This window comes from Amblyraja radiata, chromosome 6, assembly GCF_010909765.2.
Source record: "Amblyraja radiata isolate CabotCenter1 chromosome 6, sAmbRad1.1.pri, whole genome shotgun sequence".
In the NCBI taxonomy this organism is placed as follows: domain Eukaryota; kingdom Metazoa; phylum Chordata; class Chondrichthyes; order Rajiformes; family Rajidae; genus Amblyraja; species Amblyraja radiata.
Window position 1 is genome coordinate 39,993,824 of NC_045961.1, and position 17,890 is coordinate 40,011,713.

The 17,890-nt window shown below is 39.7% G+C and overlaps 1 protein-coding gene across 10 annotated transcripts in view; it reads left to right on the top strand.

Moving 5' to 3' along the window:
• map4k4 (mitogen-activated protein kinase kinase kinase kinase 4) overlaps positions 1-17,890 on the top strand; it is a 298,343-nt gene that overhangs the window by 201,099 nt on the left and 79,354 nt on the right. For all 10 annotated transcript variants that reach the window (XM_033022583.1, XM_033022586.1, XM_033022589.1 and 7 more), the window contains 5 exons: positions 2,378-2,503; positions 7,951-8,061; positions 10,081-10,171; positions 11,441-11,571; positions 16,152-16,206. In XM_033022583.1, the coding sequence (XP_032878474.1) occupies positions 2,378-2,503; positions 7,951-8,061; positions 10,081-10,171; positions 11,441-11,571; positions 16,152-16,206 (514 nt within the window). The remainder of the gene's footprint in view (positions 1-2,377; positions 2,504-7,950; positions 8,062-10,080; positions 10,172-11,440; positions 11,572-16,151; positions 16,207-17,890) is intronic.

The window sequence follows — 17,890 nt, forward strand, 5'->3', positions numbered from 1 at the left end:
CGGGTCGAAGCTGCAGCCCGGAGAAAAGCTGCATCTCCGACCAGGTAGGGACCCTGAAAGGTAGTTTCCCCCTTCCCCCCCCCCCCCACCCCCCACATAAAAAAGTCTAGAACTCCAGAAACAAAAACACTTTAACTAACTAAAAATTAAAAAAAAGATGAAAAGACAGACAGCTGCTGGCTGGGCAGCCACGCACAGGTCAGCGCCCACCAGCCAAAGAGTTGAGGCATTTGTTTGAACTTGAGCAGATAGGATGCGTCTATACAATTCAGAATTCATTATGCTACTACCATCAATGAAGATAAGTGAGTCAGTACCTTCAGCAGCCATACATACCCAGGCCTTAACACCCCCACCACTGTGTTTCACAGATGAGATGGTATGCTTTGGATTTTGGGCAGTTCCTTCGCTCCTCCATACTTTGCTCTTGCCATCACTTTGATATAAGTTAATCTTCGTTTCATCTGTCCACAAGACCTTTTTCCAGAACTGTGGTTGCTCTTTTAAGTACCTCTTGGCAAACTGTCTTGTAACATCTTGCAGTGTAACCTCTGTATTTCTGTTCATGGAGTCTTCTGCAGACAGTGGTCATTGACAAATCCAAACCTGACTCCTGAAGAGTGTTTCTGATCTGTCGGACAGGTGTTTGGGGATTTTTCTTTATTATAGAGAGAATTCTTCTGTCATCAGCTGTGGAGGTCTTCCTTGGCCTGCCAGTCCCTTTGTGATTAGTAAGCTCACTAGTGCTCTCTTTCTTCTTAATGATGTTCCAAACAGTTGATTTTGGTAAGCATAAGGTTTGGCTGATGTCTCTTAACAGTTCTATTCTTGTTTCTCAGTCTCATAATGGCTTATTTGACTTTCATTGGCACAACTCTAGTCCTCATGTTGATAAACAGCAATACAAGTTTCCAAAGGTGATGGAAAGACTGGGGGAAAGACTAGGTGCTGAGAGGTCTCTCATACCTGTATTAAGGAGGCAATTGAGCAATTACAAACACCATCCATGTGTCCAAAACATTACGGTGACCTGAAATGGTGGTACTATGTATAAACACAGCTGTAATTTCTACATTGAGAAACCAAAATGTATAAAAATACCCTTTAATAAAATCTGACAATGTGCACTTTAACCACATGTGATTTTTTTAATTACAAATCTCAAATTGTGTAGTACAGAGGCAAATAAACAAATGATGGGCCTTTGTCCGAAACATTATGGAGGGCACTTAATGTGTGTGCTACTTTGTTGACAGACAATCAGATTCAATGCAATCCTAGTCCCGATATTGTGCATACTTTGCAGAAAGCTTTCAGTTCCTGAATGTCATTTTATAGCCAAAGCTTGGCTAATCACAAGTTGAATATTTGATGCACATTTTGGGCATGTATTTGTTCTGGTAAAATCTTCTAGCAGGCATTTAACTGGGGGCTTTCTATTCACATCCAAAACAAGTGTCGATTGTCCATTATAATCAAGTGAGGGTGGTAAAGCTAAACCCTATGCGCCTGGGACTGGGTCTGATATTCATGCTGCTTGATCTCGTCGCTCCCGCAACCGGAAGTACGTCATGTGGTGCCAGCGATGTGATGGTTGGAGGCGGGGGAGGAGGGGGGGTTGGGCAATGCAATGGAAGTCTTAGAATCCGCTATATAAGCAAATAACCAAAATCCATTATATAGAGGTCCGTTATTGCTAGGGTTTACTGTATCTAACTTTGGATCTTGTACATGTGGTAATCATTTATAATTTCCAAGGGTGAGTGGGCAGAGTTTGAATGCCAGCCTCATTGAGCAGACTGAATGGTGAAACAACCATGCAGGTATCTGTTTCTTAAAGCACCTCCAGCTTCTATTCCCTTGACCTACTGCCCACTGAATGCCACCAGACAAAATGTTTTGGAATGACTATTTTCAAAGAACTGTCTTTCAAAGAACAGTCCACCAATATATTTTGACACGTTTGTTCTGTTTTTCCATTGTTAGGAAACCATTATAACACTTTGAAATATTGTCGCAAAATATTTTTAAGGAGATGTCACGGGTGGTATTGCTCTGTCACTGTTATGTAATTATGAGTACATCCACATGTTTATTAATGTACTTGGTTTAGTGCAAGATTCTTTATGATATTTGAGAGGAAAGTTGAATTTTCGAATATACTGGTGATACAAGGGCTTTAAGCTGATGATCCAAAGTGTGAAGAAGGAAAACACCAGGGCAGATAGACCAAGGCCAATTTGACAATTTAGTGATTTATCTTGCAATGAAATACCTAGCAATTTACATAAGCTAGAAATTTCAAGACACTGTAAAACCTTTTAATCAATTTTTTTTGTGTTTTGCAATTATCTAATGAAGTACATTTTTCTTTCAGGATGAAGAGGAAGAAATCAAACTGGAGATCAATATGTTGAAAAAGTATTCTCACCACAGGAATATAGCAACTTACTATGGTGCTTTTATAAAGAAGAGTCTGCCTGGACACGATGATCAACTCTGGGTAAACAGATATATTTATTATTTATATTGCTTGAAGGATCCTGGTGATTCGTGTTGAGTGAATGAATTGCTTTGAAGTGTAGTTGATTTGGTCATTGAGTTTGAAGAAATGAAGGAATTATTCATCACATTATTCTGTAAATAAAGGGCCTGTCCCACTTGGTGATTTTATTTGGCGACTGCCGACATCATTGACTGACGTATCAGGTCACCGAAAAATTTATGGCGTTGACGCAGCGTGATGACATATGATGCGCGGTGTTTTTTCACGTGTCGCAACATTTTTTTGTTGCCGCTGGATTTTGAAATGTTCAAAATCTTTTGGCTACACTGATACGATGCCGGCAGTCGCCGAAAAAATCGCCAAGTGTGACGGGCCCTTAAAAATGCTAATTTTGTGATGCTTTGTGGAAGCTTTTATCATGCTGAAATTCGCTCTTAGTATTAGATGTGCCATTATTCTTCCAGCAAATTGTGGCAAGTGCAGATTTTTCTTTGGTTATTTTTTGTGGAGTAATAATGGAAATTGTAAGATTACAAGTACATTGCAACGCTTGGAAGGTGATAAATTAAATACAATTAAAAAGCAGATACGGCTTGAATCAGTGTTCTTCCTTAATTGACACAAAATTAAGTTCCTCCATATTGCAACATTTCACCGAACATTTGCACTCGGTCTATCAAGGCCTGCTGGACCTCATGGTTGCTAGCTATTATAACTCCCATTCCCATTCCCACACTGGCATTTGTGTTCTGGGTCTCCTCCATTGCCAGCATGAGGTCATTCATTTGGAAAGGAGGCACAAAAGATTCACCAGAATGTTAACTCGACTTGTGGGCCTCAGCTGCACGGAGAGCCTGGACAGGCAGGAGCCATTTCTTTGGAGGATAATAGGCTGAGCAGTGACCTTATTGAAGTATTGAAAAATGAGGGGCATAGATAAAGTGAATGCCCAGAGTAGAAGATTCTAAAACTAGAAGACATAGACTTAAGGGTGAGAGTGAGGAGATTTCAGAGGATCCTCTGTGCAACTTTTTCACTCAGTGCAGTTGATATCTGGAATGAGTTGCCAGAGGAAGCAATAGAAACAGATGCAGGTATAACTTTCAAATGACATTTGTACAGATACATAGGTACGAAGGGAATAGAGTGGCAAATGGCACTACCCAGCGTGCAAATGTGGTTGACCTGGACAAGGTCGGTCAAAGGGCCTATTTCTATGCTATATATCAGTATGACTTTTACTCCATGGCACCATAAACTTTGTGCAAGATGATAATGATGTTCATGACCTGCAAAGCAATATTTTAGTTTAAGAAATGCTGGCTGAACTATATCAAGGCTGGCCAGTGAAACCGGGGACATTATTGGCGAACCATTGAATGGGATGGATGATAATCTTATTCCATATCTTTTCCAATGTAGATGAAATCATGTGTAATAGTTTTCAGTTTCGAAATGAGGCTTGTTTGGAAGTAAAATCATAACAACTTACAATACTTAGTCTAAGTTCGTATTTCCTAAATCTTTTAATATTCTACAATCTCTTGAAAAAGCGTGTTCTCTACATATTCTTCAGGAGACCAAATTGCTGCTTGTTTATTTCTGATAACATAGAGAACACCCAAAATATTAAAAACATACCCTTTGACATCATCTGCAGGCCCACTTATATCAGTAATATTGTTTTATCTAGTGGCCTCACTCAAATCACCTGATGCATAGAAACCATGTACTCAATGTACTTCAAGCAGAATTCTTTTCAGGGGCATTATTCTTGTAGAATAGTACTTTGCTGCTGACTCTGCCAAGGCTGGTGAAAGGAATTTTGTTTGAGGAACATGTAGTCTCTGAGATTCAATTGCTGCTTCATTCTGGTAAATGCATCAAATTGTTCTTCAACAATAATTATATTTGAAGTAACTTATCTATAAATTCCAACCAATGTTGATCCAACTGGAGCAAGGGTGCTTTGCTTCCCATTTATGAACTGCTGCAGCGATAGCATCAAGATGAGCACCTGGCAGAATGATTTAAGTCTTTACATGACCATCTGCAGATAGTTGTAAACATTGATGCATGTTTCTAGTAATTTACTGTATATTGTTGCATCTCATGTACCGATAAAGCTGCAGCAAGTAAGAATTTCATGGTTCCGGTTCATGTCATGGCGAATACACACCCTTGACTCTTGAGTTTGCGTTCTTTTAGAACATTAAGTGGAGGATTGAGGATTTCCGATGTAGGGAGACTGCATTTAAGCACTTTTCGCTTGCAGCTGCATAGACTGATATAAAAGCATTTTGCATCTCACACCATGGAATGCATCAGCACTAGTTCCACAATGTCCAATTGTGGTAAATGTAAACCCACTGCTGTTGCTAGGATGAATCCTAAAGCAGAAGGACAAGCTGTCTTAAGTCCATAATTGCAGCGTTTCGATCTGCTGTTAGAAGAATATTCATGCGGGCATGCAAGCTCAGTGTTCTTGTACTTGGTCTTTTGAAGCATTCAGCTTGTTTTTCTGTTACCATTGGCAGCTGTTCCTATTAGTCTATGACTCTGGATTGCCTGTGATTGTGAAAAGCAAACATTCTGTAAATGGGAAATAAAAAGTGAAAAAGTTAGCTAAACACTGCGACTGAGCTTTTGAGTTTATTGCAGTGTGGACGGATTACAATAATAAAACTTAATTGGCTAATGTAATTGTATCTGAGTGATGAAAACAAAATCCTTGTGTGTGATCTGTGCAACTCGATGCAACATATGACACTAATTGCATTTGTTGACCTAGTTCCAATAAAGGTCACAATATAACACACACACACACACACACACACACACACACACACACACACACACACACACACCCACACACACCCACACACACACACACACACACACACACACACACACACACACACACACACACACACACACACACACACACACACACACACACACACACACACACACACACACCATATAAAACAGTGGTAGAATGTTCTTAATTAGGTTTTATTGAGAGGAAAGTCATTAACAGTAGAGTGACTAATGCGGTTGTAGGCATTATACTCTGAAACATTTTATGGAAATGCACAACATCAATTCTCCATGTACAATGGTGGATCAAGTTATTAACTAATTTTCTATAGAGACAAGGAACTGCAGATGCTGGAATCTTGATTAAAACAGGTCAGGCAGTATCTGTGAAGGGAGTGGACAGACTCATTTTCTATGTGCGTTTGGATGAGGAAATAACCATGCATTTGGATAACATTTCGTTTTCTTAATAGTGTCAGAGGAACCTTTAACGGAGGGCTACCAACATAATATTTCACACAAGATGTGTTGAGAATGTGATAACAATAAAACACAGAACAGCTCTCTCTTCTGGCGGTATGCTGGAACATTATCCCTGACGAGAGGATGTTTCCTCTTGTGAGAGAAGCCAGAACTCGGTCATTATTTACAAATTGGGGATTAGCTTAGTTTTAGAGATACAGTGCGAAACAGGCCCTTCAGCCCATCGAGTATGTGCCGACCAACGATCACCTCCCAGGGCTCTCGCTTAACTTTTTTCCCCTGTTGCCAGCCGGGCAACCTAGGCATCTTTTTAGGTTACCAAATGACAGTTTAGGTGGTCATTTAAGACGGCATGCATGACACGTGCGATAATGTGCTCGGACGAAGTGCGTAGTTACCAGTCAGAATTATGGTAAATTAAGCTTTCATTTATTATTTCTGCTTCAAATAAAGTCACAAACTAAACATATTCACCAATCAAGACATGATATATACCACAATGACATGCAGCAAAATTACAATACAGTATTTCATCTCCTTTTACACGTTGCAAATAATGCAATTTCTATTATTTCTTTCCACTTCCAAACAAAATTCTGGTTGGTTTATTCAGCGTATGATCAACCTCAGTGAGACCAAGTGCAGGCTTGACGATCGCTTCGCACAACACCTACACTCAGTTTGCAATAACCAACCTGATCTTCCAGCGGCTCAGCACTTCAACTCCTCCTCCCATTCCAAATCCGACCTTTCTGTCCTGGGCCTCCTCCATGGCCAGAGTGAGGCCCACCGCAAATTGGAGGAACAGCACCTCATATTTTGCATGGGTAGTTTACACCCCAGCGCTATGAACATTGACTTCTCCAATTTCAGGTAGTCCTTGCTTTCTCCCTCCTTCCCCTCCCATTCCCAACTCTCACGCAGCCCACTGTCTCTGCCTCTTCCTTTCTTTTTCCTGACCCCCCCCCCGACATCAGTCTGAAGAAGGGTCTCGACCCGAAAAGTCACCTATTCCTTCGCTCCATAGATGCTGTCTCACCCGCTGATTTTCTCCAGCTTAGTCTACCAACGGGATCCCACGGTTGGCCACATCTTCCCATCTGCTCCCCTGTCGGCTTTCCACAGAGACTGCTCCTTCCGTAACTCCCTGATCATTTCGTCCCTTCCCACCCAAACCACACCCTCTCCAGGAAATGCTACACTTGTCGCTTTACCTCCCCCCTTGACTCCATTCAAGGACCCAAGCCGTCTTTCCAGGTGCGGCAGAGGTTCACAGAGTGCCAAGGATAGATAGGTATGTTGAGTAGAGGTTGCATTTCATCCAGGTGGAGTTGAATGCCCTACTCCTGCTTCTAATTTGCATGTAATGAAATGTATGAGTGGACCCTGACCAAAATCATGTGTGGAAATAAGCTTGCCACCAAATGAGTCAAACCACCATTTACTTATAAAATGATTGCAGGTGTGTCTGACTTCTACATGCTGTTAAATTACATACTACGTAACATGAAAACTATAATCTTAAAACAGCTGAGGAAATAGGTAGGGTAGGGTACATTTTTATCAATTACAATGTGTTTTGCATTCATTAGAGGCCTTGCTCCATGTATGGTGTGCTGTACAATATAGTGCACTATCAAAATAGATAAGTTATTAATGGTATAGACAATACTCTGTTCAAAAGATCAATAGTCTTATTTACTTTGTTCCTCCCACACTGTTGAGTGCATTGGGCAGCAAGCTTTCACCATTCTGTTTGGTTATGTGCAACGTCTTCCACCCCTGATAGGTTTGCGTCCCGGGCTTCCAAATCAATAGTGGTCTTTATAAAATTACTTTTTGTCTCTAATCTTGACGTGATATAAGACACATTTGAAATTTTAGCTCTGGATTTTTATTTCACATTGTCAAGTAAATCTTCTTTATGCAAAGCTTGTATGCATTCATTTATATTTTAAGTAAAGCATGTATTGATCTTGGTAAAGTAGAAATTAATAATTTGTAATAGTGTTTTGTGAATTGAATAACAATTATGGAGGTGCAGGACAGAAATAAGAGGTCACATCTCGATCATAATGGTTGTTAATTGATGCCACTGAAGTAATTTGCTTTAATTTTTATAAAACGTTTTTTTCAAATAGCTTGTAATGGAGTTCTGTGGTGCAGGATCCATTACCGACTTGGTAAAAAACACAAAAGGAAATTCCCTGAAGGAAGACTGGATTGCATACATCTGCAGAGAGATCATTCGGGTGAGTGTAGGTTTTTGAATGAAGTCCAAAGACTGGTTGAGTACAGGTGTTTATGATCAAAGTAGAAGAGCAGAGCTTATCCAAGCAAGGAAAAATCCATTACCATTGCATAAATACAGTGGATTTAGTATCAAAAGGACCTTTAGAGATTCTGTTTCAGCATTTTGGTCTGGCCCGTATTCAAATTCATATGGGAGTTGAATTTGGAGAATTAATAACAGATTCATAATTTAAACCAAAAGTCTCTGGATGTATTGATGGCAAAGTCCTTGAACTAAATTGTGTATTTTGAAAACAATGTTCAGATTTTGTGTATTACTTCAATTCTGTCGTTTGGTGTCTTCCAAATTGGTGTAGCCACCCAAAATTACTTTTTAAGCTCTTTTGTTCACAAGATTTTTCTCAGAAAAAGCATTCACAGTCTGGGCCAACTGCCATCTGTGTTGCCCTTCAGACCTTGAAATGCATTTAGAATGCAGAAGTATTCCAGGCATCACACAAGATCTGATTTACTTCCTTTCTTGGCAGCGGTGGCCTATACAAAATTTCACCACTGAAGATAGGTTCAGCTAAAAATATTGTTCATATGAAATAATGTCCTTTCCTACCCCAGTAGTTCCAGATAATATAGTTAACTAGACCAAGTGCAGACCCGTTGGGTCTGTTCCCCCAACATGCGGTTGTGGGTGGGGGTAAGGCGGCATTCAGCGTCACACACTAACTATCCCCCGCCCCCCCCCCCCCCCGCACTCATGCTAATTACCCCCCTTGATATTATATTAATATTATTAATTTGCTCCTTTTACCCCATTACCACCCTATCTACTGACGCATAGCCCCCAACTTGCAGTCACATCTAGAGAGGGGGAGGGGGGGGGGGGGGGGGGGGGGGGGGGGGGGTAGAGAGTGAGGGCAGAGAGAGAAGGGGCAGAGACACAGAGAGAGACAGAGACACAGAGAGAGGGGCAAGAGGGATAGGGGGGAGAGAAGAGGGAGAGGAGAGGGGGGGAGAGGAGAGGGGGGGAGAGGAGAGGAGGGGGGAGGAGAGGGAGGGGGGAGGAGAGGAGAGGGGGAGAGAGAGGAGAGGGGGAGAGAGAGGAGGGGAGGGGGGGAGGAGGGAGGGGGAGAGGAGGAGGGGGGGGGGAGAGAGGTGAGGGGGGGAGAGAGGTGAGGGGGGGAGAGAGGAGAGGGGGGGGGAGAGAGGTGAGAGAGAGGGGGAGAGGAGAGGGGGGAGAGAGAGAGAAAGAGTGAGGGATAGGGATGGATAGGGAGAGGGAGAGAGAGAGTGCCTTTTTAATTCAACCCAAACAACCATTTGCAGGCAGTGCTTTTTTACTTCAAACTAACTATATTTTCATTTTCAAACCAAATTAAGGGTACTCACAGTGCTGTAGACATTTGTTCAGTGTCATTCAGAGCTCAGAGTGACAGAGACTAATTGACAGAGCTCCAGCTTGCAGAGACTAATTGAGGCACACCACTTCCTGGTTTTATAGTCCCTTCCCCTGCCTCCAGCGGGGGCAGCAGAGATAATGGGGAATTTAGTAAAAACATTAATATCTCCGTCATATTTCATCGACGGGAAAAATCCTCGGCACACACATGGCGGAGGGGGGCTCTGAGCGAGGTGGCCAAAAATGACGGCCGTAGGTGGCGGCGTTCTCTCGGAAATCGCAGCACAGATCGCCAAAACCGGTCAAGAACAGAGTTTTAGTAATATAGATAGATATGGCAGAATTGTATGCTGTGACTAAGTGTGCAACAATTGTAAAATTCAGATTTTAGGCTGGATTGTTTAGGTACAACCTGAACTTTGCAGATCTAATTAGTGCCAATTCATGTTCGTTTAATATTTTGGCTTAGTACTATATTATTTTCGTATGTAGGTTCTTAAAAATGTTAATGCACAAAAGCAATGAAATAAGCAATGAATTAGCAATTGAACATAACTGCAGGTTAGATTTTTATCCTGTTTAAAAAAATATATAAATTGTGCACATTTATTTCAATTCTTCTTAGGGATTGTCACATCTTCATGTCCATCATGTTATTCATCGTGACATCAAAGGCCAGAATGTATTGCTTACAGAAAATGCTGAAGTGAAGCTGGGTAAGAAATTAACAACGGAAAGCTTAAATTTTAGAATATTAATGTTTTAATATATGGTACAACACCTGAGAGAAAATTCACTAGCAATAAGCCAAATATTCATGTACGCACTTGGATGGAGCAGGTTAAATGGAAGATTTGAGGCAAGTATACAACTTGCAGAAATGAGTTTGAGTTTGCAATGAAATTGGCACAGTCATCAATTCTATAATTATGCAATGCTGTGTAATGAATGATGTGTAATCCCTTGAATTGTCATGCGTTTTTCTTTTTGATTTGTTGCCGTACTATGAATATACGATGAAACAATTTTTTAAATGTGCAGAAATAAATAAGAATTGGTGACAATTTAGATACTTTCTCAAAATATTTTTTGTTCATTCTGTTTTTCAATAGTAATAGTACGTCTAAGTCAGCCTAATTCTAGGTTTGATAATAACCCATCATTTACTTTTCATATAATGGAAGAGTGAGTGTAAAGTATTTAATGGCTTTTGAAGAAATTTTAGGACGGAACAATATCACTACTGGGAACTCCGTCCATTGTTTTGACTATTAATCATGCCTACTGAAATGGATCAAATGTGCATTAAAAAAAGTCAATCATTTATTAATAACATTACAGGGAACATTTATTTCTTGAATTTAAAACATGAAGGAAAGATAACAGATTTAAAATTTTCATCAAAATTATTTGGCATTATGAAACTTTTTTAATCAGTTAGCCTTATAACAAATAGCATGGTTTGTTGAAGCTTAATTTATCTGAACCTATTCTCAAAAGGAATCTTATATTGAATTTGAAATCCACACACTTTGAGGTCAACTTATTTCTTGTTCATAAGTTATAGGAGCAAAGTTAGGCCATTCTTAAATTTGTAAATATATATTAAAAAAAAAACTTTAATAATTGTTGGTTCTCTGGTTATCTATGCCACAAGTTGTAAATGCCCAGTTGAATGGAACTAAACTGCATGCATTTGGAAGACAGTAATTTCTGAGGAGCTCCTCAAATTATCCATATATTTGTTGGCTCTTTCAGAAGGAAAATAGAACTAACCTTTTATGACATTGGCCGTGGTTTTGTTAGTCATGTTACAGTTAGGTTGACACACACATCTCCGAAATTGAACTTATTGATTTTATATATTAATGCAAATGTAGAATTTGTCAACAACTTTGTGTACTTATTGAATAGACTAATTCTAAAAAATGCTCATTGTATTTTACCTACATGGATCATGGGGAACCCTGATTTTTTCTTTACAGTTGATTTTGGTGTTAGTGCACAATTGGACAGAACTGTTGGTCGAAGGAACACCTTCATTGGAACACCCTACTGGATGGCACCAGAGGTCATTGCTTGTGATGAGAATCCAGATGCCACATATGATTACAGAGTAAGATGTTAGATTTCAACACTTTCCGAATTGGTATTGTCTTGAAAATTCTTAAAATTCAATTTTCTCTCATTCATTCGCCCACTATTTATAAAAAGACTAAAACAAGATGATCATTTTATGCAGTCAATGATCCTTTTATTTGCAGGTAGCAGGTGATAAAATACATTTTTTTCAGTCATGGTGGACCATCAGCAAAATGCTTACTGAATGCCAAGAATTTTACCAAAAATGGGGTTGTTTCATTTACTTACTCAAAGATAAACAATGGAGAATAATGAAATGAAATTGGGGTGGCACAATTCTGCCTTACAGCGCTAGGGACCCGGACTAGGCGTGCTTGTCTAAATGGAGTTTGTACATTCTCCCCAATGTATAGGATAGTGTTAGTGTGTGGGGATCACTGGTCGGTGTGGACTGGGTAGGCCGAAGGACCTGTTTTTGCACTGTATCTCTAAACCAACGTAAACTAATGCTAGCTATGCTTTGAATTTTTTGTCCTGTAATATTCTAACATCATGCATATCCAATAATCACCATTCATCTGCGAGTCCAGATATTGGTGTCCACATATGGCCATATGTATAAGTTCAGCACGAGCCTCAGTAGACCTCTCTGGTGAATATTACGGTAACATCAGGGCCAAGCCAAATTCGCTTCTCATTTAATCACAAAGTGCTGGAGGAACTCAGCGGGTCAGACAGCATCTGCGGAGAGAATGAATAGGGGATGTTTCAGATTGGGACTCTTTATCAGTGATATGGACGAGTGGGGCGAAAGCTGGAAAAGAGAGGTGGGGGGTGGGATAGAGCCTGGCAAGTGATGGGTATATACTGGTAGGCCGAAGGGTGGAGTATGTGACAAAGATTAGAGATGAAAAGAAGACAATGGGTGTCAGATAAAAAGAGGAGAGAAATATAAAGCTGGGAAGGAGGGAATGTGGGTGGTAGGAAAAATCTGGTGCTTTGAGCAAGGTTCCAGCATCTGCCGGTTCTTCAAGGTTTCAAGGTCAGTTTATTGTCACATGTACCAATTAAGGTACAGTGAAATTTGAGTTACCATATAGCCATAATAAGTGAAAAGCAACAAGACACACAACCACAGAAAAGTTAACAATCATCCACCACAGTGGATTCCACATTCCTCACTGTGATGGAAGGCAATAAAGTTCAAGCTTCTTCCTCTTTGTTCTCTCGGGGCAGTCAAACTATCCGCAGTTGGGGTGATCAAAGCCCCCGCAGCCGACAATCGAACCCCCTATCGGGGTGATCGAAACTCCCGCAGGGGGTGGTTGAAACTCTCCGCGGCATGGAGCTTCTGAATCGGCCACTTTTTACCAGAGACCGTGGGCTTCACGATGTTAAAGTCCACAGGCCCCGCGGTTGGAACTTTGATCCCCGGCAAAGGGATCGCAAGATCCGCAATGTTAAAGTCCCGCAGTCTCCCGCGGTTTGGAGCACCCATTATGTCTCCAGGAAAGGCCGCCAACTCCACGATGTTAGGCCGCAGTGGGGATGGAGATGCGATACGGAAAAAAATCGCGTCTCTGTCGAGGCAAGTGATTGAAAAAAAGTTTCCCTCAGCCCACCACCCCCCCACATAAAACAAACCAAGGAACACTAAAACATACTTTTTAACACATACAAAAATAACAAAAAGAAGAAAGGACAGGCAGACAGTTGGCGATGCAGCCACTGCCAGTAGCGCCACCCGGATGTGCCTCGCTTCTCATTTTGTCTTGTCTGCATGCATTCTGCTCTGTGGGAAGCAAATGTGTAGTGATTGGGGACGATAATTGAGTTTTTTTTTTACCCCCCCCCTTCTAATCTACTGCTTCGCAGGTTTTCTCTGAAAAGTAAAACTTGCAAGCTTCTTTGCAACTGATGATATGATGGTTTATGACCTTGTGTTCATCTAAAACTCTGCTGCCTGTGTCCTAACCCACGCCAATCTCTCTCAACATCATTTGCCACTTGTGCTGGCATCCAGTTGAAGCGATACCTTGAAGGTCATGAAAGGTCTCGACCTGAAACATCACCCATTCCTTCTCTCCAGAGATGCTGCCTGTCCCACTGAGTTACTCCAGCTTTTTGTGTCTATCTTAAGAAATTCTCACCCTTGTTTTCCCTCACTCTGATAATTTCTTATCAACTTACAATAACTGTTTTGCAGAAGTTTTTTTAATTTTCCATTTATGCTTTTCTACTTTGCATTCAAATCCAAACATGATGTATTTTCAAAAATTGTCTTTTTAATCCTTACAATTCCACTTGAACTCCCTCAATGCCTAATTAAAATAATGGAGCATAATTACTAATTGGTTTACCAAAATGTTTCGAATTGTGGGTTTATACCTATTTTAAATTATATTTTTGCAAAATCTTTCATTGGAGCCACCATTTTTTAATGATGAAATATGATATGGTTTAAAGTGAAATTTACATTGATCCCACAGCAGAGCAGAGGGGTTAAAAGAGGAAAGTAGGGGAAAATGGAAAAATAACCTCATATTGATGTTTTAATTGATGCAACATGCTGAGGTATACTTCATGCAGAATTGTGGTCCTTGCTGTTTTAAGTATAAGAAAGTTAACCTGATCCCTTTTATTAACATGGACTATTTTTGAACTAACCATTATTTTAACTCAATTTTCAGCCACAATAACTTCTTCAAAACAGGTCTGTCCAATCTTTAAATAAAAAGTGTGATCTGTTCTGCAGATGACTGCTCAGTCAAACCATGCACTTGAAGATGTAAATGCTTTACTTGAAGTTAATGTATTTCTATTTCACTTGCTGTTTTTTTAACAGTATATCCTAATATTTTCTCAATCACATATTTTTTCAATGTATTCAATTTCTTTTTAAAGAGCATTATAATCTCTGCTTCAGTAGGTATACGCAGCAACACATTTCGTGTTCCATTAAATTAATTTACATAATACCTTCTTAGTTCCTCATTCCCCTTAAGATAATCTCATATATCCTGATGTCAATTTGCCAAATATGGGCAAAAGCCTCTTGCATTATACAAAATCTAATATATCTTTGTTAGAATCCCCTTAACCTTTGCTTTGTTTTCCCACTGGAACAATCTTTATATAACTCCTTTCATGGGTGTTCTAATTCTATTAGATTTACATAGTGCTATTTCCTTACAATATCTTCCATTTAAAATTTGAACAGAAATACATGTGATTGACCATAGCTAACCTTCTTCTAAAAAAAGAACTTCTAGATTTTTTCTCAGTATTGTTTCATACTTCCCTGCACCAAATTGTATCAATGGTCAATAGATGCAGGAGTAGGCCATTCGGCCCTTCGAGCCAGCACCACCATTCAATGTGATCCACAATCAGTACCCCGTTCCTGCCTTCTCTCCATATCCCTTAACTCTATCCCTAAAAGCTCTATCTAACACTCTCTTGAAAGCATCCAGAGAACCAGCCTCCATCGCCCTGTGAGGCAGAGAATTCCACAGACTCACAACTGTCTGGGTGAAAACGTTTTTCCTCATCTCCGTTCCAGATGGCTTTTCACTTATTCTTAAACACTGTCCCCTGGTTCTGGACTCCCCCAACACTGGGAACATGTTTCCTGCCTCTAGTGTGTTCAAACCCTTAATAATCTTATATGTTTCAATAAGATGCCCTCTCATCCTTCATCTGTTTGCCTGTTCTTTACATTCTGCATTCTTATCCACAATTTACAATATTTCCAGTTTAAATATATCTTCAGATATTAACTACTCTTTTGTGTCTATACTCAAATGATTCAAGTAAACACCACAGATCATTGTGACAAACCACTCTTTCCAAGGCTTTCCCCTTTTTTTGTCTTTTTATTGTTCTTGATTGGCATTAACATTTTCTGGATGAGATCATGAAGGTTTTTTCTGTGCTTGATACTATATGAATTTCACCAGTTACTAGAATGACATACGTTTCCCCTCCATTGATTTCATCTACACTTCCCGCTGCCTCGGTAAGGCTGCCAGCATAATCATGAATCAGTCTTACCCTGGTCACTCCCTTTTCTCCCATGTCCCATCAGACAAGAGGTCCAGAATTTTGAAAACACATACCTCCAGATTCAGGGACAGTTTCTTCCCAGTTGTTACCAGGCAACTGAATGGTCCTCTCACCAGTTGGAGTGTGGTCCTGACCTCCCATCTATCTCATTGGAAACCTTTCAACTATCATTAATCGGATTTTATCGAACTTTACCGTGCACCTTAATCCTTCGTCTGTGCACTAAGGGAGGCTTGATTGTAACCATGTATGATCCTTTTGACTGTAGATCACAAACCAAAGCTTTTTACTATACCGTAGCACATGACATTAATAACCTAAACTAAGCAATTACAAGAAATTTCAATATTTTCAGTGCACTTGCACCCATGTTGCAGACAGCCTTTTGCTCAATCATCATTGCATTCACTGTATTCCAGGAATTAATCTTTATCTTTTTGATTTCTATTCGTCATTTGACCTGACATTATTTTCACGTATATCAAAATAGAATTGTGTTACATTGCCATATTTTGCCACATTAGAATGAAAAATTAACTGTTTTCACAGAGTGACTTGTGGTCATTAGGGATCACGGCTATTGAAATGGCAGAAGGAGCACCTCGTAAGTAATATCATGAAACATGTAACATATATTTAAATGGGCAATTTCTTGATTAAAATGTTGTATTAATGGTGCCAAAACATGAATCCAGCCAGCCTAATGGCATGACATTTTATCTTCCTGTCTGAATTCTAAATTTTGAGTTTGGCAAAGTTCTCAAAACAGCCTTTCAGTAATAACTGCAAAAGCAGTTAGAAACATAGAAAAATAGGTGCAGGAGTAGGCCATTCGGCCCTTCGAGCAAGCACCACCTTTCAATATGATCATTACTAATCATCTAAAATCAGTACCCCGTTCCTGCTTTTCCCCATATCCCTTGATTCTGTTGGCCTCGAGCTATATCTAACTCTCTCTTGAAAACATCCAGTGAATTAGCCTCCATTGCCTTCTGTGGCAGAGAATTCCACAGATTCACAACTCTCTGGAAGAAAAAGATTTTTCCACATCTCAGTCCTAAATGGCCTACCCCTTATCCTTAAACTGTGACCCGTGGTTTTGGACTCTCCCAACATCGGGAACATTTTTCCTGCACCTAGCCTGTCTCTCATCCTTCTAAATTCCAGTGAATACAAGCCCAATTGATCCAATCCTTCAGTTGAGCAAGACCGGTAAATGGACAAATTATTGCTGTAGAAAATTGCATACAGCCAACTGCTAAAACATTCAATGATAAAGGAAAAGTGGATGACACAAATACAATGTTGATGGTGTGGGAATTAGCTAATGATGAAGTGCAAAGGGGTTTGTGATGTTTAATTAATCTCTTAATGTCATATCACATGGAGTGATCAGCATAGCAAATAGAATATTATAAATTGCATATAAATCAGAGTATTATACTAAAACTGCATTGTTCATATCTTGTACTGAATGCTGTTCAGTTTTGTTGTTTGAACCACAGAAAGGAGATTCAAATTAGAAGAGAATGGAGCCAATTCTCTTATATTTTAAAATCAGAGATGAATGCAAAAGCTAGTCTTTCAGCATGGCCACAGATGCAGCGTTATATTAGATGTAAATGAGCATAGGTGAGGTAAATCTGAAGCCGTTGTTTCAAAGCAACGTATTTGTGATATTTGTGCAAGGATACAAAGGTAGTTCTGCTATAATATGATAGTTGCATTCCTTAGAAACCTTATGTTTTGAAAAATTGCATTATAAAAACAATCGTCAATGGGGATAAGGGTGTTTATGGGTTGGAGAGTTTCAGACTCACAGTAACAAAGTTAGTCTTCCCTCGCTGGATTTTCAAAAATAAAGGTTTTTAAACTAAGTTTATTTTTGTTACCACAAGCTAAACATATTAAAGGCTGAATGCTACATTGAGTAATAATGAACAAGTGTCAATAGGAGCAGTCACTTAATTTCAATGGCCCCCTGCAGTGAAAGCAACGTCTGTTCTCGAGAGACAATGTTGTCTGATTACAGCAGGGATGCTAAACAGAAACAGTTTTCTTTTCCAATACAGAATTTTTATCTGCTTGTCAATTTCCAAAATACGTTTCAAGTGACTCTCTAGTACCTGATTGAAATTGCACAATTTACTTTGGAATAACCAATTAGGCCTGCACAAATAATGTTCATCAATAACATTATATCCAGTCATGTTGAGGAAATGAGAACCATCTGTATTTGTTAAAATTGGTGAAAGGAGCAATTTATCCAAATATCAGGAATAACATGG